This window comes from Odontesthes bonariensis, chromosome 9 (genome assembly GCF_027942865.1).
Source record: "Odontesthes bonariensis isolate fOdoBon6 chromosome 9, fOdoBon6.hap1, whole genome shotgun sequence".
NCBI classification, from domain to species: Eukaryota; Metazoa; Chordata; class Actinopteri; order Atheriniformes; family Atherinopsidae; genus Odontesthes; species Odontesthes bonariensis.
In genome coordinates this window covers 29,293,913-29,315,659 of record NC_134514.1, presented here as the reverse complement: position 1 = coordinate 29,315,659, position 21,747 = coordinate 29,293,913, and the positions used below count along the sequence as shown (strand labels likewise).

General features: G+C 39.1%; 1 protein-coding gene across 3 annotated transcripts in view; it reads left to right on the top strand.

Annotated features, from left to right (window-relative positions):
• dpf1 (double PHD fingers 1) overlaps positions 1-19,631 on the top strand; it is a 53,264-nt gene extending 33,633 nt beyond the window's left edge. For 2 of the 3 annotated variants that reach the window (XM_075473961.1, XM_075473962.1), the window contains exons 9-12: positions 7,754-7,873; positions 11,977-12,089; positions 13,141-13,222; positions 14,107-19,631. In XM_075473961.1, the coding sequence (XP_075330076.1) occupies positions 7,754-7,873; positions 11,977-12,089; positions 13,141-13,222; positions 14,107-14,177 (386 nt within the window). In that variant the 3' untranslated portion in view covers positions 14,178-19,631. Of the gene's footprint in view, positions 1-7,753; positions 9,321-11,976; positions 12,090-13,140; positions 13,223-14,106 lie in introns of those variants that run through there. The other variant, XM_075473963.1, reaches the window with a different exon arrangement.
• The last annotated feature ends 2,116 nt before the right edge of the window (positions 19,632-21,747 follow it).

Below are 21,747 nucleotides of genomic sequence, written 5' to 3'. Positions count from 1 at the left end.
TTGCAGCCAAGGGCAGTCGCAGCCGACTCTTCTCAACACAGTTGTTTTTTTCCAAAGTCCTTTTAGAACTCCCCTTCTCATCTTTCCTTGAACTAATTGTGACATTTTCTTTTTTTTTAATTCTTTTTTTATTGGTAACCAGTGGGTTTACAAAAGTTCAGAAAAAGATTACTTTTAAAAGGTGCCTTCACAAGTTGTACAATAAGACAGATACAAATCAATAAATTCAACATTTCTGTTACCCATCACATACATGGATTCACCAAAAAATGTACAATAAATAAAAGACAAAAAAGAACTCAAAGGTATACAAGGATGTTAATCCTTGAGGAAAGTGTACAGTTTCTTATCCAGTTCAGTTTCTTACCTACTGTCTATTATTGAAGGCGTTTCTGGTACCATTAACATAACTATGTACAGAACTGGGAGGAAATAGCTCTGTTGATACAAAAAAGAGAGGAAAAAAAAAAAGGGGGACAGAGATACAGAAAGATTCTTCAAATAAAGTCAGGACGTTAGGATCCTATGAACAAAGCAAAACTGTTCCAGAGGTTGTTGAAATTGTCTTGGCGCAGTCTAAGTGAGTATGTCAGTCTCTCCATCTTATATACATCATAAACTATGTCGATCCAATCATCCACTGATGGTGGCTTGGGCTTTAGCCATTTACGGGTGATTGCCTTTTTACATGCAGCTAGGAGGATTGGCATCAGTTTTGTATCACTAGGATGTAGATCTAGATCATGTGGGAAATTACATAGGTAAAGAATGTCAAATCTGAAAGGAATGGTAATTGTTAAAGAGTTCTCAATGGTCTGGTGGACGTTCTTCCAATATTCGGCAAGAACTGGGCAGGACCAGAAGATATGGTAGTGGTTTGCCTCAGTGGTGTGGCACTGCCTCCAACAGGATGTATCATTAGTGCTATAGCTTTGTTGTTTAGGGGTAAGAAAAAAACGAATCATGTTCTTCCAACTAAATTCTCTCCATGCCAGAGAAGTAGTGGTTCTCCATTGTATTTGACAGACAGAATACCACTGATCCTCTGATAGAGTGTACCCACACTCCTTGTTCCATTTCTGCTTGATGTATAATGACCCTTCAGATTTTCTTTTAGAAAAGTAGTTATAAATCTTAGATATTGTTTTAGTAATAATTTCAGACTTATAAGCAGAAACAAACAGTTTTATCATTCCGTCCTCCAAGTCTTTATCCTTTCTGAGTTTTTCAAAGTGATGGCGCATTTGTAGGAATCTGTAAAAGTCTTGGCGTTCCAAATGATATTGCTCTTCCATCATTTGGAATGTCTTTAATGATCCCTTATGCATCACAGTACAATAGGCAGTGATCCCATTTCTCACCCACATCCTAAATCGCGTATCGTTCAAATTTGGGGGAAAGTCACTATCAAAAGAGCACCACCTTAATATTTTCGCAGTTTCCTGTATATTGCATTGCTTCTGAATAAGTTTCCATATTTTTAAGGATAAATTGATAAAGGGATTTGCCCTGTCCAGGAGGTGTTTGGTTAATACTTCATCCGATACAATTGCCTGGAGTGGGACATTACACATAGCTAATCCTAGATCCTTCCACCTAGCAGAATATCCAGGGTTACACCAGCATATGATGGGTCTTAGCTGAGCAGCATAATAGTATTCCAGTAGGCACGGAAGCCCCATTCCCCCACATTCTTTCTGGAGCTGTAAAGTTTTATATTTAACCCTTGGCCTTTGACCATTCCAAATATATCTAGATATTTGCTTATCCCACTCCACAAAATGTTGTTTTGCAACCTCTACAGGTAAAGTTTGAAAGAGGTACAATAACCTTGGCAGGATATTCATTTTAACAGAGTCAACCCTTGAGCCCAAATTTAAAAAAAGGAATAACCTGCCACCTTCTAATGTCTTCCTTTATTTTGGTAGTCAGTGGCTGATAGTTTATCTTGAACAATGTGTCCAAGTTCTTAGGCAGATGTATTCCAAGGTATTTTATTGACTCATTTTCCCATTTTAACTGGTACCTTTGTCTTATGTCCGTGGGTGGTTCATAATTAAAGGCAAGGATTTGTGTTTTTGGGATGTTCAGCTTATAACCAGCCATTTTGCCATATTTCTCCATACAAGACATCAATCTTGGTAATGACGTAGAGGGTTGTTCTTGGTATATTAAAATGTCGTCAGCAAACAGTGCCAACTTTAGTTCTCCACCATAGGTTGAAATAATTGTGACATTTTCAACCGTGGTCTGTGTTAGAAAAACATAGAGATGTAAGATAGATACCGTAGGTATAAGAGTTAATCCCACAGGTGATCATTTTTCTAAGGAGAGGGATATTGACACAAAATCACAACTTTTTATGCTGTTGCAGTATTTAATCTCAGCACACCTGTTTTTCCCTCTTTTTCTTAATAACTCAGCCTGCACAGTGTATGGTTTTCATATAGACCTGTAGAAATAAAGCTTCCAAATCAAAGTTGAGAACATTTCACTTACTTCCAGTGTCGTCCAAGTTTTTGTTTTGTATTGAACATATGCTGTATGTCTTTCAAGGACAGTAATGTGCCAGGGAGTATGAATGCTTTTAGTGTCGTTTTTAAAAAAAATGGCTGATCCACCCCTGAAAGCATTGATTTGGATACGGTCATTTGGAAAAGACAAAATGCAAAATAATGTAGGTTCTATTAACAGTGACAAAAAAAAGGGAGGGGAAATTATCTGAAAAAGGACAGCTCAAAGGGTAAAATAGCAACACAAACTAATGAAGGAACAGCATGGAGGAGGAAAGAGGAGAAAATTGGGGACAGGGGGAGAGAGAAAGACGGATGGGGAAGGGTAGGTAGTGAGATGGGGTGAGGAGCATTTGAGGATTCATCTCTTGCTGGATAATTCCCAGGAGGATCTCTCTTCAACACTTGAAAGCTGTGAAGTGTGCGGTTCTGCTCATACTCCTCCTGGTAATTGGAAGGGAAGAGGAGGGGCGGTGGAGGAGAGGACAGTCAGGTAAAGGAGGGAGATATGGAAGGGGGAAAATCGAAAAATTTGGAGATGGAGAGGAAGAAAGTACCAAGAGGATTAGGTGGAAGGGGGAAAAAGGGAAGGATACCTGTCGATTGGCAGTCTTTCTATGGTTCAGTTTCTCTCTTTTTTTTTTGCTTGGCATGATATCTCCTTTAGTTTTACCTCACTTTCCACTCCTCTTTATTTTCTCTCTCTATCGCTGTTCTCCTCCCTCTTTCCCTCCCTCCCTTTTCCAGCAATGGCGTGTCTGTGGTTGCAGGCAGCTTCTGAAACATGGCCACAGGCGTTTAATCATTGATGGAGTTTTTTTCCTCCACGCAGGCAGGCCAGCGGGCAGCCCCGATTCACTCACCTACGTCAAGACCTGCTGATTCACTCTCTGGGGCCTTCCGGCACACACACATGCAGAAAATACAAAGCAAACAAAGATATGCACAGACGCAGATAAAAAGCAGCCAGGGTGTGTTTCATATATGCGAGTGCGTGTGTGACCATCCGCATGTTTGCATGTCTACTTTATCTCACCGGCAATTGTGAGGCCCAATCACCAGCTGTGAGCCCAAATAAAAGATAAAATGAAATTTGAGCAACAAAAGAAGACAAACATGTTTGCACTGGCCCGAGGCCTGACACCACATCTCTGGTTATTAATAAATAAGTAAACATACTTATATATACTCGTCCAGTCACATTTTGTTTTTAATCCATTTTATTGTGTCGTTTATTCATGTGGATCAGGAACTTCACAGTCAAGTACATTATCTTGTTCTTTAGCAAAGTTGGCTGTCTCATCCACTACATTGATTCAGACAGAAAGAATTTAGTGATATCGCCCGTTTAAAGCTAAGGGAGAACATGAAGGTATGTCACTCTGTTGCATGTTAGGACAGAATCGCCATCTTGTAAAGGAACTCTTTGCTTTTGTCTGTGCCTGCCACCCTGGTTACCTTTGGTTTTGTTGAGACAAAGATTTGGTCAAAATAGTCAGATTTGGTGGAGAAGGGTACAGATGGAGGGTGGAAAAGGGAGAGAAAATAGACCTTACCAAAATAAATGGAATTAAACTCCATATAAATCAGAACTACTTGGATAGGGTAAGAAAACAGCCATGACTAGGACTAGAAATTGACTTTATAGAATGCGATCCTTATCCTCATGAACTTAATTTTTACACTTCATATGCAGTTGTTGATACAACTACCAGAAGCTTCATATTCTTCAAACATAATTACAGGTCATGTCTACCTGCATGAACATACAACCCACTGGCACGTTGTGGGTAAAGAGGAAGTCTCAACAAACCCGTGTTAAAACAAAATCGGATTTACTACAAAGTCTAAACCCATGGTTTGGCCTATTTAATAAAGTCAGTTATGCAAATTATAAATAAATTAGTTAGAAAAAAATATATAGATTTATATATAATTATAATATAATTGTATTTTTAAATACATTGAGCTTTGTGTTCATTTTATGTGAAGTCAGTTGGTGTTATAAGCCGCTATGTTTTTAAGAAATATTTGCTGTAATCTTGGATCTTGTTAATAATGATCTCTTTTAACTTGCAGTTGACAGATATGTTTACCATTTTGTTACATCACATGTTTTTAGAGGTCCATGTGAAGGAACTGAGCCAACTGGTGCTCCGCAGACAGTAAAGGTTGAACAATGAGAACAGTTGAGATGAAACATGGCTTTTTTTATTACATCAGAACTGCTTTAATCACATTAACTTTAATCAAATCACTTTGTAATTTCTCTTTTTTTCAATTCATATCCATTTTCACACTTCCATTTTGCTATTTTTATTTTTAATAATTTTTTTACATCCACCTTAAATTCTTGATAGTCGGTTGACATTACATGACAAATCCACAAATGTGAATTTGTTTATTTTTAGCTTCCACTGGGAATTATCTGCAAATGCAGATCAAAACGCCAGTAGATTCAGTTGACTAGTCATGTCATGTCAGTTACAGCAACAAAATATAGTGATGAGACATAAACGTTATCTTTCCTCTTTGGAGTGTGTAGTTTTTTCCCCCACTCATTGGAATCAAGCCTATTGGAGAAAACATGTAGAGAATACATCAAATAATGATCAGGGTAATGAAAAGCAGATTTTTTTCAAATTAACACGAGTGGGTGCGTAGTGAGTCTGTTGCTGTAACTGTATATAGTTCTGACTTGTGCCAAATTATCGAAATTCTGCTAGAGAAAAGCACCAGGGTAGTTACTGAAAACTGAATTCAGTGCCATTTAGTTAATAGGTGATAACATTGGCTAAGCTGTGATAGAAGACATATATAGTATAGAGTATCTTCCAATGATATATTATTATTGCTGGAGTTGCAATGGTTTGAATCTACCATAACAGGATAAATGTTGTACAGGTTTGAAACCACAGGCAAGAAGTTAATTAAGTTTTCCAAAAATTAATCCAAATGGGCATTCTACTCCAAAAAATGTGCCAATATTTGGCTCTCTCCCCCTCACAAAATGTTCCTCCATATTTGGATTATTTGCTCCAGATTGTGGAGTGTTGCCAGCAGAAAAAGAAAGAAAATACTGTAAAGTGGCTAAAACCAGAAAACCCCCAGAGTTTCTGATTAGATTGGCATTGTTCATGACATACATATGATGGAGAAAATGACTTTATCCATCAGACTGCAAATCGACAATGTTTTCAAATCTGGGAATACTGGATGGTGTTTGTCTCACAGGTATGGTAGACAATAATTAGTTTTATAATGTAATCTTGGTTTAGTTTTCATTATATTATCATTCCAATCTATTTATCCTGCGAGGAATGATTTGAGTTTTCAGGCACACCCTGGTTCCTCAAGGAGGTTAATATGGTACATTAAGTATTTTTCTTTCTTTTTTAAATGTGCTTATTTATTTATCAAAAACAACAACAACAATAAGACTTTTATCTTTTTTTCCCAAGTAATTATAATTACTTGTATATAATTATAATATGTATATATGTAGGTTGAAACTCAATGTTGTGAAATTTGAATACAGATGGGTACTGTCTAATGTCAAATAGACAGGTGTAGAACATGTTGTTCATTTTGGTGAGTTCTGTTGAGTCTGCTCCGTTGTCTTTCTCTGTAGTTCTTATAAGGAATGCACTATCACTATCATTTCAAAGGTGGGATCGGCAAAGAGTACAGTGACTGACTGATCATTTTCAGTTAAGGGGAAATAATGCAAGACATAGCTGTCGAGCGGGTACCTTTTAAAACGTTTTTTCCATACTCAATATTTCATAGCATCATCAGAAGCAAAATAGGTTTTTCTGAAATAGAAGGATGGAAGTCTGAGTTGAATGAAGGACAGAAGGATACCCTATTATGTCCTCCATGCCATCAGTCAGTCAAATATATGTATACATTGCTATATTGCTATTTATCATTACAACACATAGAAGTGTACAGCCCAGCACTAATGTCCTACGCAGTTATGCACAGTAACAATGACACAGTTTTAACTCAGCTACGTTGAGTTCTGCAGAAGCAGCTAAAGATTACCATTTCCCTCCCCTCCCCTGTTTGCTGTCTGTCTGTTTGACTGTCCCTCATCCTTATTAAGGCACTGTTTTTCATTATTATTTTTTTTTGTTTTTCAGTTGATTAAATCTGCCCCCTTTTTGTGTAGAAACTCATTCTCTTTCTCTCACCTCTCCCTCCCGATACCACCGTTCAAATTTCATCAAATTCACCTTCTCCTCGTTCTCCTTCCCTTGCTGCAAAGCAAGACTTCACCCTGAAATGGATAAACTAATGTAATTTCTGTTAGGTGTAACTATACATGTTGTATCTGTCAATTTTTATGTTTTGCTGCAGGATGAACCTGTATGTAGGTTTATGAGTGTGCTCCTTGTGCTGTCCGTTGTATTGTATTCACCGCGGCTCCGCGCTGCCTGGTGACTCATTGTGAAGGACTTGTCCGCTGCATTACTTCTTGGAGAAGAAAGCCTACTTACAAAATAGTCTGCAGTGGTTATGTGACTGCTTCCATTAAAGTGATTATGCAATTAACAGCAGTGAGATGGACAGGAGGCAGACAGGCAGGCAGACCAGTCAGCAGGAGAGCGGGGTAGATGAGGAAGATGTACACACGTACACAAAAATATGCCTACATACTGTATATACACAGCTCACAGGAAGGCAGATGGAATTTCTCTCTCTTTTATTAATTGTCGTGAAACTGCTTCACATGGAGCACTCTCCCAGTGGGGCTCCCAGCGGGTGCCCCACTCTCTGACTCCCCACTTCTTTCTAGGTGAGTTGGAGCTTGGAAAGCCTCTGGCTCCTGTGCCAGAATTTTTTTGTTTGTTATTGAACTTCATTTTATTCTTTTCATAAAAGCATAGAGAGAGAGAGAGAGACAACAGGGACTTAGTGACGCGTCTGTTTTCTTCATCTTTGTCTTACATCTCAGCCTTTTATCTGTAATCACACTCTTTCAATGTAATGCTCTGTTGATGGTGCTTTTCAGCACACCCCGGTGATGGCTGCCGAGTTGATCTGTTAGAGCTTTCCCCTTTTCAATCTGTCCTACTGTCGAGAGACCGATACAGCTTCTTTAACCCCAGGACAACATTTCATTGCACTGACTTATGAGTTTCCACTTTGCTCTTCATCCTCCTTTTCTCAGGAGTGCCGTAAAAGCTGAAGTACCATATTTCTTACCTACTTCTCTTTTCTCCTTCTTTTCTCAGCCAAGAAAGCACCGGACGGCTCAGTCATCGCCAATGGCTACTGCGACTTTTGTCTCGGAGGCTCAAAGAAAACTGGCTGCCCTGAAGACCTTATCTCCTGTGCAGACTGTGGACGCTCAGGTAGGGCACCGCTGAAGGGGCTAATTAGCAGGAGGAAGGCAGTCCTCTGTTGATGCACGATTCTGACATGTTTCACTGGATGAGTATAGAATTTATATGTAAGCAAATGCAAGCTTTAATTCTTTTTGCGAAGCTTAATATTGATGGACCATACCATTGTTATTTGTTGGAGCCCATCGAATACAAGTCATGTACATTGTACCTGAACTAACTGATAATAATTCAATGTAGTTTTCCAGATCTTTTTAGGTGTTTTTCTCACCTTTTGGCAGCCATTATGTCTGACATACAACAATAAGACCCCTTAAAGGTGATGTTCATCAAACATGTTTTGCACATGTCATGAATACGCACTTTTTAATGGTGTGTTAGTGCACAGCCATAGCAAAAAACTGAAGAATTCCTTATATTGAATATAATATAATATCTCCTGATCAAATACCAAGTCCCTGCAATTTGAGAACTCTATGGCAATTAACAGAAAATAATGGCTGCCTGGAAGTCAGAAAACACATGAAAACAGCAGCTAAAACCGTGTGATTTGCTGGGTAAATGTGGCTGTGGTGTAAGTTTTTTTTTTTTTTAAGTATCACACTTTTCCACTTCTTTCACAGCATCTGAACTCACTTCCCAAAGTATCAACACTCAGTGACGAAAATATAAATGATAGATTTTTCATGAGTTGGAATGAAGAGTAAATATACAGGTTGAGAATAGGATTTTGTTCACCTGAGTGAATAAGATTAAATAAATGAAGGAGAAACAGATGGGCAAACAGTCAGGTGAAAAAGAAAGTACACCCTTATTTTAGTTTTAAGGTGTATCAGGACATAAAGAAAGTCATCTGTCGCTTACTACCTCTTGAAATTGGGTTAATACAGCCTCAGATGAACAAGATCACATGACAAATTACAAAATTATTATTTCTTTTCACAAAAACTAAACAAAAGCACAGAGGGCAGAGTGTGAAAATTAAATATTTACTCTTAGTGCTCCCATTGGAATTAAGAGGGTCAGTACCAGTCAGGTGCTGCTAATCAAATGCATTTGATTCATTGATCTTCATTAAGTGTGAGCACCTCTGTGAAAGAGTCCAGACCTCAACCTGATCTTAACAGAGCTTTGAACCTCAGTGAACTGAAGCAAAAAAAAAAGAGTGAGCTGAAATTCATCCACAACAACCTGAGAGACTCATAACGTCATACAGAAAAGTTAATGATGCTGAAGGTGGTTCTACAAGCTATTAAAGCATGGGGTGTACTTAGTTTTTCACACACTGCTTTTGCATTTTGGTCTAGTTTTTGTTAAATAAATACTGTAAAGCCACTGTTTCATATGTCATGTCTTTTTGCTCTTCTGAAGTTCCTATTTGCTTGATTTCAAGAGGAATGGATGTTTTTTTTTTCTATTAAAGGGGAAGTTCATTTTTTTAAACCTGGAACTTATTACTGGCATAAAATACGTTCATCTACTCACCGATAACAGTTTGGTGAAAGTCGGCGTCCTTCGGACGATATCTCGATTACTCGAGATCCGCGTATATCCATATAACGGGAGAGAACAGGGCAGAGACAACAGCCTCTAAATAAGGCATTATCTGTCTTTATTTCACCAATACTTAAAGACTAATGAATGAATGAATGAACGCGTACTATTGCACTGTTAGTTCACAGCTGCCGTGTTGTTGTTATTGGGGGCTATCGGGGGCTTTCTACACACGCGTCTACTGGGATGATGTCACCGCCGCACGCCGCCGCCGCAGCCGCAGCATCTTTACATGGAATTTGCTACCGCTGCTGGTAACATGGTTCATTATTGCGTATTTCCAAATTGCACGAAACTAGCAGTGGCAAACTCGTCACAGAGCACGAAGTGAATGAGCTGTGCTGCAGCGGCCCGTGTCAATGATGTCATCCCAGTAGACACGTGTGTAGAAAGCCCCCCAATAGCCCCCGATAACAACAACACGGCAGCTCTGAACTAACAGTGCAATAGTACGCGTTCATTCAATCATTCGTCTTGGTGAAATAAAGACAGATAATTCTTTATTTAGAGGCTGTACTGTGAAAGCCCTGTTCACTCCCGTTATATGGATATGCACGGATCTCGAGTGATCTAAATAGCGTACGAAGGACGCCGACTTTCACCAAACTGTTATCGGTGAGTAGATGAACGTATTTTATGCCAGAAATAAGGTCCAGGTTTTAAAAAAACAAACTTCCCCTTTAAGTCCTGATACCTAAAACCGTAGTATTGAAAGAAGGTGCATTTTTTCGTTTCCCATGGATTTTCCTCCCAGAATACACATGCATTAGGCCTGTAAAAGAATGGATAACATTCTGCTCTGCATTTCATTCTAATACTTCAGCAGTCAGAGATCATTTTACAGTGACTAAAATATAAATTAATCCAATTAAATGCCTTCTTTGCTTGACCTTGTCTGATAAGAAAGAAAAAATGTTTAGATACTTGTCTGCAGCACACCTTCGACCCTGTTCATTAGCAAAGTGTGATATAAAACTTTGTCTATTTCTTCTTTTGAGATGGTATCCCACCGTTGCATGGAGCTTGAACTAGTTTTTTAAGAGTGATAGGCTGTATGTTGCTTGTGAGTGCAGTTTTTGGAAAGACTTTCACTTTCTTTTTTTTAGTGGAATGTGTTTGTTCATTCTGGCTATATGTAAAATGGTGCATTTGACTGCATGTACTGTATATACATATACATGCTTTCCTCAATTGTTTCTTCTCATCTGCAAAATAAAAGAAGAGAACAAAAAAGATTTATGTGATTTGTAATGACTGGGCTTACGCAAAACATTGGTATGGTCCCCTTCTTTATTACTGCTCATAAAGAAGACAACTGAGAGTAATGGGGTTGGATTGACGTCATTCTTCTATCATCATGATCATATAATGTTAAATTCCAGGAGGAATAAATAATCAATTAGGTAAAATGGTAGAAAGTTCATTTTAGATAGCATGGAAGTGCTGTGGAAAACGAGCGTGAATTGTCTAATCTGAATGGCATAAATGAGGTGGCAGTTTGGACCATTTTGATTAGAATGGTAGTACTTTCTAATCGTAAAAGCCAAGAAGAAGTTTATGGGTCATGTGACAACTCAATTAAACGACTTAACGTCAGTTGAATCAATTTTCCTTTCTGAATGTAAATTTATTGGCACAAAAGGCTGCCTTTTAAAATGACAAGCCCAATTCCAAAGAAACTGAGCTCCTGCATAAAATGTAAAGAAAGACCAATACATTATTCAAACAAATGAAATGTTGAAAGTGAGTCTTTTTACTAATTCATGAAAATATTAGCTCTTCTTGAATTTGATGATTGTAATACATCCCAAAAATGTCAGTAAATGGACACATTTCCCACTGTGTAGCATCTCCTTCTCTTTTTGCAACAATCTGTAAACATCTGGAAATTAAGGAGACCAGCTTCTGGACCTTTGGGAGAGGAATGTTGACCCATTCTTGTCTGATATAAGACTCTTAACTGCTGAACAGTCCTGGATCTTTGTTGTATTTTGGATTTCATGATGATGAATCCTCTTGCTATCCAATATTGATTGGAGAAACTTTGTTTACTTCTGCGAGCCTCTTCTTCTCTAGGGTCCTCTTTCTATATCCAATCATGCTATCTATTGCCATTTAGCCTAAGTGGTTGTAACATGCTACCCCAGCTGTTTTTTTTAGTACCGCTTACTTTCCATACTATGAAAAAACACACGTTGTTGCTATTGTTGTCAATTCAAGATAAGCTCATATATTTAAATGAAATAGTAAATTGTCTCACTTTAAACATTGAATACTTTTTCTATGTTCTATTATGAGTAAAATATTGATTCATGAGATTTGTAAATCATTGCATTCTGTTTTTATTTACACTGGAGTTGAATTGGTTATCTGCAAAACACCTTTATGCTGAATCCCTTTTACCAGAAGGACACAGACAGACTGATGGACAGATAAAATATCTGGGTGGTAAATAATTGTCCTGAAACTACAGACAGTGATAGTCAAAAACTTGTTACCATGTGCTTGTGCGTGTGTGTGCTATGTTTGTGTGTGTGTGTGTGTCTGTGTGAACCCAGGCCACCCATCCTGTCTGCAGTTCACAGTGAATATGACGGCTGCGGTGAGGACTTATCGTTGGCAGTGCATCGAGTGCAAATCCTGCAGCCTGTGTGGCACCTCTGAGAATGACGTAAGATCTCTCTTTATATTTCATGTTTTTATAAACACAAGTGGCTGCACACACATGCAGACACACATATCAGCTCATCCAGAACGCTGCTGCTAGAGTTTTAACCCGGACTAAGAGATCTGAACACATCACACCAGTTTTAATATCTTTACACTGGCTTCCAGTCAGTTACAGAATAGATTTTAAAAGCCTGCTGATGGTTTACAAATCCCAGAACGGTTTAGGCCCAACATACATCTGTGATATGTTCAGAGAATATAAACCTAGCAGAGCTCTTAGATCCAAGGACTCAGGTCAGCTGGTCCAGTCCAGAGTCCAAACTAAACATGGAGAAGCAGCATTTAGCTGTTATGCTGCAAATAAGTGGAACAAACTGCCAGTGGAGATTAAACTTTCACCAAATGTAGACATTTTTAAATCCAGGTTAAAAACATTTCTTTTCTCATGTGTCTAAGCATGAAATATCTTTTAACTTATCTAGACTGTTGCCTGTTTTTAAATTCATTTAAATGATTTTTTTTGTTTCTTTTTATATTCTTTTATGTATTTTTAATGCTTTGGAATAAACCAGTAACTTTTTGCTTGGATTTATGTGAAGTGCAGTTGTTGGCAGTAAAGACATTTAACCCTGAAACCGATTTTTCAAACACTGACTTGATCATGCACTTGGGTGCATGACAATTGAAAGTGGCCAAGGTGTGGTCTTTAATCACTGAGTTATACTGTTACATTTCAAATTTACAGACATTAACAAGCAGATGTGTTCATGTGTACACTGTAATGCAGGAAGTGCTGACACACACGCCAAGTTGCTTTTCCTCAACTCTTTACTGTCTGCAAAAAAAAAAAGTTCCACATGATTCACACTGTTTTAAATAAATTAGGTGGAATCACAAGTCAGAAATAATCAAGTCATGCTAATCACACCCCAGCTGCTTGATTTAAACATAATTTCAAATTCTAAGACACTGCAGTTACATGCGTTAGGTCCTCAGATTTAATTTCAGTTCTGCCCCATCATGATGACATCTGTTGTTCTCTTCTGTTGCAGGACCAGCTGCTGTTCTGTGATGATTGTGACAGAGGCTACCACATGTACTGTCTGAGTCCCCCCATGTCCGAACCACCAGAGGGTATGTATCACAGTTCTACTCTATGAAGAGTCCTCAGACCTGTGTTTGGTCATACTGCAATGTCTACTATCTATGGGGAGACAGTCACACTGATAGTGAGAACTTTGGTCAAAGTGCTCTTTTTTTTTTTGTCTTGAACTTTTTAAGCAGCAAATGTGACACTCAAGACTTTGCATGTCTTTGTTGGAACATATTTATCTGATAAAATCACACTGAAAAAGCCTCGTCGATGTAGCTTTGGTCGCAGAAATGGAGTAGGAACATCTACTTGAATCAAACCAACTTTTGCCACATAAGATGGCTGCCTCAGGATGTTTGATGGCATTGTCATGCATTTGAGTAGAAGAAAGATAATCTGTTTCCATGGCAAAAGTGTCACTTGGCTGAAGATACAGTATCACTGTCACTTGTGCTCAACACTCACCAACAGTGTCAGGATCTGCCCACACATGCAATGCATTTGATTTACAAGATACAAGTTTTGAAAGTCAGTCATAGCATTTTATTTGTGGTTAACTTTCTCACGGACTGATACATGGATGCTAAACTAATGTATATTTTACTGTGTGGGCTTGCACAACATACTCGGGCAGGATTTACATTCATTTTGAAGTGTGGAGTTTGAGAGGTACATTTTACCATTATATGCAAGTTGATGTTTAATTAATGTCACACATCTCAAGTCGAATTCCAAACCAAACCAGTAGTCACATCCCCTGCATCCACAGAAACACTGACACAGGCACAGCGTGTGGTGTTTCAACACAGAGCTTTAATTTGCAGTGTTCCTTAACGCTCTGTGTGAAACACGGGATTAATCCACAAGGCTTTATAATAGCTGTGATTGAACTTCTGATCTGTGATGTGACCTGTGTGTTTTACAGGGAGCTGGAGCTGTCATCTGTGTCTGAGACAACTGAAGGAGAAGGCCTCAGCCTACATCACACTCACTTAATCTGCGGAGCTCATCCTCTTGGCCCTTCATCCTCTCCCACACCACCTCTCTGTCACTCCTCTCCATGCTTCAATGTCCTCACCTCTTCCCTTGTTCTGATGCTCATCGTCACTTTCTCTACAACCTGTCCCGGTGACCTTTGGCACGACCAAGCACACAGAGCACTGCACCCACTCTTCAAAGTGTCTCAAGCAGCGAACCAACTCCCGTCTTCTTTTGTCACTCTAATTCCCTGCTAGTCCTGAACCCAAGCTCCAATCCCAGCTCCCCCTTCCTCATCCCATCTTTGTCTCAGCAGAGGAATTCATCAGCTGGCAATAAGTTTGCTAGCAAGACATACACTTCAGCCCGCCAAGGGCACTTCTGAGGCAGACTACTCCACAGGAACCCTTATAAGGGCCCTCGGATGAGCCCTAATGATCTTCAGCTGCAACTCAGTCATGTAGTGAGTGAGAATTATTAAGATGGTTAGGTGTTAGGCAAAGGACAAGGCAGTGAAGAGGCCGGATAACCATGGAGCAGTGTGTTTCAGTGTTCGCTAACTGTGAAATGTCCACACAAACCAAAATTTGATTCACTCCCTCGGTCCTTCAGTGTTTTTGGCAGAACTGAGACGCTGAACTCTGCTCTGGTATTTGTTTGCAGACTGCCTGCTTTGTGCAGTTTCAAAAGGGAAGTGAATTGTACAGAATTAAAACTGATTTTTGAACTGCACACTCTTAACAGGACTCTCCTCCGTGAAAAGCAAGAAGCATCCCGTCAGGAGCTCAGACCATCTTTGATCTCACCCTTCCCTCTCCATGCATGGGGTTTCCACAAATTAATGGTGAATTTTGGGGATCACACTGAAGGTTTTAGTGCACAGATGTGGTCCTCTGATAGAAGGATTTTTCCTCTAATCAGCTCTCCCAAATCAAGCAGTATATTTGAAAATAAGAATTTAGACTCAGCACCTCTCACAAATCATTCACCTGACCTGCATTCACCCTGTCCTCCCATCAAACAATGACTGTGAAGCCATTGCAAGACTGAAAAACTCCTGGTGCTTGGTGTGCATTATGTATGTGTTCAGAATGTGGGATAGATGTGTGGACAATGCAGATCTTTGTCTGGCTCATGCCGAGGCCTAAAAACACATTTTATATGATTCTGGTTTTTTTATTATGTTTATTCGCATGTTGTTGTTTTGATTGTTTTTAAAAACTTTTAATTGAAATGGAAAAGAAAGCACACTTAATTCGCAATAATGTGTTTGTGACATGAACTCTTTGGCCAACCTTTGTGTGTTTTAAGCTCCGTGTGTGCCCGTGTCTGTTTGTGTGGGTTTATTTGGGCAGTACAGTAACTGTAGCAAGCTCCATAACAGAAGGGACCGGTGAAAGAGTGAGTTTAGCAGAAAGAGGATGTGAATGTAAGGAAAGTAAGCATTTATCCATTCAGGCAGTTCAGTAAAGACAAACAGGTGTTTAAGGTATTTTTTGCAAATTGTGTTTTTAACAGAGGTTCTGGGACTATTTTTTAGCAGTTACTACTGGAAATCAGTATAGGTTGGCACATAATCCACAAAAACAAAAAAGTAACTTGGAGGTCACATGCATTGGTTTTAAATAACATGTTAGTCCTTGTTCGATTTGGTTTACTGAAGACAGCGTGACGCTTGTTCTACACTTCATACTAAGTTTAGCTACCCGTGTCATAGCCATAGGTTTATGTTTATTTTCTTGTTTACATTATTATCATCATTAAAAAGTTTTTTTTTAAAGGGGGCTAGGGGGGACGACTTTGCCATGTCAGTACTTTGCAAAACACCCAATTATGCACTTTTTGTGAAAAGAGTCTCTCAGTTCCTGTTTAGAATTTTTTTTATCAATTTCTCTTGCAAAAAAATGTTCTGTGAGATTCTGGTACCCCCTTGGTTGTGCTATTATTTTGAGATTTAACCCTTGATATTCAATGATCTTTAGAACATGACTGTGAGGCCAATGCCAAATCTTAAAGCTTGCACCTTATGGGTTAGTCCATGGTGAAGTTTGAAGCATTTGGTATCATTATCATGTGGAAGAATCCATCCTCTTTTCATTTGCAGATTTTTTTTTACATGCAGTGTGTTGTTTGAATTCAGAATTTGCTGCTTTTTAGGTCAATCCTTTGTTCTCTCATCGCAAACTGTTTCCACTCCAAATTCATGACACACTAACGTCCAAGACATCAGTGTAGAACATGCATGGCACAAGTGTCATTTTTGGAAAGTTTCCCTTAGTTATTAGTGGCCCAGCGCTGTATAGCAGTTCCCTGTGCATTGGAAAGTGATGTTAAAAGGGTGCACCATGCGCTAGAAAAAGATGTAAAAGGGCTCTTGAAACACTTAAGCTCACTTTGAATTGGAAATGAGAATTTGTTGATGAGTTAGATGTTCAATGTGTTGCTGGCTGTAGCACGAGCACAAAGCATGATCAACCCACCCCCGTGTTTAACAATCGGAGAGGGGTTCTCGTCACGAAATGACGTGTGAAACACATCTCTTCTTGTTTTAGCCTAAAAGTTCTGATTGAATTTTATTGGTCCATAAAATTTGTTTCAGATACCTGCTTAATCTTTCCCATGGCATTTCAAAGTCCAACTTTACTTTAATTAGAGTTTGCCTTTTGAGCAATCTTTCAGGCAGTTCTTTCAGATAGTTTCTTGGTATAATCAATATAATCAATCAATATGTGTTGGCTGCCATTTCTTAACTGATACATTTTGAGTTGAGGAAAGTGCAACCTGAAAACTATCTTTTATCTTTCTTCTGCTCTGTAGGCATTAATTAGACATTTCAGAGCGCTCGAGAGCTGCTGAGGGCAGTCTGGAGGTGTTGGTTATTAGTTTGTGGCATCACAATATTCATAAGACTTTGAAAGTTGCACTACCTGGTTTTTCCTCAAGATAGTTGTGGAAAAACCATAGCCCCAACAAGCTAATTAAGGCATGGTTGAAGGTTAAAGCTTTCCCTCTAAAACTTCTTAAAGTGTGTTCTTTAAAGGAGAAATTATAAAATAATCTTGCTTAAAACAATTTACAGAATGTTTCATCTCTAACATTTGTTGTGGATTTTAGCTTTTCCTCCACTTGCTTAACAACTCTGGTAAAATCAATTTTGACCCAAACTTTTTCAGTGAATAACGAAATAAGACGCAATTTGAGTTTTGTCCTCAAAATGCTATGCTCCTCGCCAATTTTAATGCCAGTCAAAATCTTCAGCAGTGCAGTGGCATCTCTGTTAAGATTCCTAAAGCAGATGTTTGAGTGCTCACACAATTCTCACACATCCGATCAAATAATTCTGGATACCTATCACCATAGCAACAACATTATTCGATGGTTTTATGTTGAAATTCTCAGGTTCTCGTGAACGTAATGCATAAAAGTATTCGCTTGATCTTTGTCGTGTTAGGCTGCATAGGTTAGAATTTAAGTGGCAAGTTGAATAGGAAGCAAAGAAATCTCTTTTCTTTTCTACAAAAATATGGATGCATCTGTTATATGAATGGTGAGAGATGATGTTCAAGAATTTCTGCTTTCTGCCAGTCTGTACTGCATGTTCAAGACCAGTTTGAATCTTCAGGCTGAGTATGTCGTAATGGGCTTAGTGCATCAGCCAGCATGCATTTTTGGGAGCTTGCAAAAAAAAAAAAAAAAAAAAAAAAAGGACCCATTTTATTATCCTCAACCAGTTTAACTGGGCTTCTTAAGGCTACTTTAATGAAAACGCCAGATAACTGAAGTGCAAGTGCCGAGTTAAGAGGATGCATTCAACATTTCTAAATTGCTTGTTTGTACAGAGATGACATCCATCCATTCACAGATCTGTCACCTTTAAGATTGGAGACAGCTGTAAAAACGAGATTGAATTAAGAGCAACAAATTGCCATGTCATCCACATTCTTCTGTGCAAATGAAAATATGAAACCGCTTGGATTTAGTAGACTTAGTTGATTCAGTTTGAATGAATGTCTCATGTCAATGCTGCATCATGTCTCTAAACAGAAGTTTGCAAGATCACTTGGCTTTTGAGAATCTACCTAAACAATAGGTCTGTTGGCCATCTGATACAGAAAGAGGTGCAAATGTGTGCAAATTATGTGCTGCCCATCATCTCAGTGTAATCCCACTCCTGCTTGAATGACTGCTGAAATGTTTTTGATTTTATATTTGGAACTAGTCATTAATGGTTTTCTAAGTGACAATGAGAAAAAAAAACTTCCAGTTTGTTTCTTTGTTTGGTTTTTGCAATTTCTGTTTTTCATATTGCACAGCGTGGGTGTATTTGCTCCTAAAGTGTGTTAATGCCTCTATGTGTAATTATGTTTGTCTATTTGTGCATAACCACCTATGACTGGAGGGTCGGTGAAAAAGCAAAGCGAACCAAATTGGTGAATGTTTACTGTTTCTCCTCAATGGAACCAGTTGCATGGCACAGCTCTGTAGAGGGGTGCAACGTTGACTACAACAAAAGTGTACTTGAGTGTATGGAAATCACACGCAGCGCTTGGATTACGCAGTTTTATTTTATGAAGGGTTAAATCGTTGTTATATTTTCTCACAAAATCAATAATATTCAGTGAAAAACGGTTTATTTACTTTAACCAATCAGAGCTAACATCTAGACTTGAAGTGTGCTTGAGTGGAAATGTTTAAAGATGATTAGTTGACCTAAAATAATAGAAGTGTATGTGTTTTGGATGGAGGGTGATGAAGATGTCAGTAGTGACTGAAAAGCCTTTATATTTGAAGATTTTGGCACTTGATAGGAGAAGCATGGTGGAGTCAAACTAATTTTGATTGTACTCTCTGAGGAAGCCATGTTGGGGTATGGGGGGGGGTGTGATTATTTAAAGAGACTTGAGCTTTCTCTTTGTGCAAATGGACAAACCAAGGTGAGGGTGATGAAATAAGCATGGAGGTATGGGGTCAACAAAGCCGCACCAGGCACCATCAGGCCTCAAGTTGATACCATGACACCCATCTGTCCTGACCTAAAGCTGTTGGGGAGACTCCATCAGAGGGTTCACACTCTGTTGTAAATTGCTGTTCTGTGATCTTGCTTGCACTTATTTTTTTTCCTTTCTCAAAAATATGAAGCTAATTGTAAGTATATGCGTGCGTGAGTGCGGGCGCACTTGTTATTTTTATTCTTTACTTTTTTTTAATGTGATTGTCTGTTGTTAACAACACTGGATAAAGATGAGTTTTTAATTTGTATTTTTTACCTCGAGAGGAAGATAAAATCTTCTTGGACATTTTTTTACCCTCCTTTCCTTCCGCTCCCTCTTTCTCTTTCTCTTTCTCTTTCTCTGTCTGGTACCTGGGAATGCTTTGAAATGCGGACTGCGACCGCACTGCTGCCATCACTGCTCTCAGTCATTCTCTGTGAATTCATTCAGCTCTCTCAATTTACCCAATTTTTCTCTCTTCCCTTGACTCATTTTTTTCCATTAAAAAGATGAGAATGAAAAATGAGCTTTACCTCTGAGTTGTCATTGTGTGTATTTGTATCTGTATAATATTTACTCTAGTTCCTGTGGTAAAAATCTTTGATTAATTGTGTGTTTTTGGAAACCATTCTGTCTTTGTCTAGTCTGTTCATCTCTGTTGTTGCCAACTGGGGCAGCTTAAAAGTCAGTTTTATAATTTTTCTTTTCTTTTTTTTTCAGGTGGGAAGCACACAGGTCATGCAATTACACTTGCCAGGTGGGAGCTAAGGATTAAACTAACCATTTTCTCCTTTTTTCACTCTGCAGATTTCAATATAGTAGAACAATGTGTTCAAAGTCAGCTTCCAGACCCAGAGTAACAAATTATCAAATCAAATTAAATGCTTCTCAGATAAAATAAATTAAACTTTAGACTTTCCCTTTTTTTTTTTTTTTTTACTACACACTCCTATTCAAACCTTTACAGGTATCTAAAAAGGATAAAATGGGAAACAAATGGAGAAATGATTAAGGAGCAGCATTGTTTTGTCAAGCTGGCCTAAAAAACTAGAATTGGGGGACAAAGGAGCCCCATCATCCACAGTTGTTTTCATGCAGCACTGCAGAAGCGGACACACTTTGCTATTCAGGGCAGGTACAGTTTTTATTTGGGATGTATTCCTGGAGATGAGACATTCATCATAGCTGCTGTGTTGCCCAAACCTGGCTGTGCAGCAGCTGCAGCAGGATGAAGTCAAGCCCATCAACAGTTCCAATTTTTCCTTCCAGGAGACAGAACACAAAAATCTAGAGGTCTGTTTGGTTCCTGGGAGTGCATATAGGTATTTTTAACAGTATCCTCTGAAAAAAAAAAACGAACCCCCCCCAATTCCTCCATCCATGTTTTGGCTGAGCTCCAACCTTATCCAAAAGCCTGCACACTACCCCCTACCCCAGCCACCCTGTGCATACAGAAACCCACACAGAAATGCCTTTGTGCCACACACAAATTTAGACATGTGTGCAGGCAAACATGCACTTTCACACAAATCCTCTTGCGCGCACACGCACACACACACACACACACACACACACACACACACACACACAAAGCCTAGAGCTCACATCTTCTTATGAGCTTCATTACTCTGACCTCGGTCTCCCTTTCATATCTCTGAGGATGTTTATGCTGTGTGTATGTGTGTTTTAATACCCAATAGAATATGAGTATATATATTTATCTAGGCCCAGAGTAAGTACAGGAGTGTTTATATGTGTGTGTATTAGGGTGCATGTGTGAATATGTGTGCAATATATGTCAGAGTGTGAGTACTGTACTATGTGTATGTAGTATGTGTGCATATGTGTGTGTGTCTTCCCAGCCAATTACCACATCTCCCAGACAGACTGAGACTGCCTAGGTCCTGCCAGCCAATCGGAGAGGGGCTGCGCACTGCCGGGCCGGAGGTGGTTGCTATGGTAACCAGGAGGCCTGTTTGCATGGTGGCTGATGGAAGAGTGATGGATTACAGTAATGGGATGGAAGGAGGGAAGGAGAGGGGGAGATAGGGAAGGAGGGAAGAAGCCAAGAAGGAAGAAAGAGGAAGGGAGATTTAAGGAGAGGAGAGATGGGAAGATAAGACAGAGAGAGAGAGAGATATATATGGGGGAAGAGGAAAGGGAGGCAGTGAGGGGAGGTGAGGAGAAGGGGGGAGGGAGACAGACTCATACATAAAGATATTGGAAATGTATGAATGCATCTGAAATGAAGCGTCTTAAAGAGATGAAAAAAGAATGAGTGAAAATGATAAAGGGAGAGAGGAGGGAATGTCTTGTGAAATGGGGTTTGGGGGGGAAGGAGGAGGGCAACCATGGTGTGTGAATGAATTCCTCTTTTTACTTCTTGTGTCTGGGCTGAGACGTGTGTCTGGCCATCTGTCCTTGGAGCAGACAGAGAAAGATGCAGTCTCACCTGTTCGCCTCCTTAGCGGCGCTGGACTCCGTCTGTGCAGGAACTTCTTCGATATCTCGACTCATTCACTACAGCAGCTCTTACTGAGATTATTATAAAAAGGCCAAGACAATCCACCTCAATTAATCAGACGCATTTTTTGAAT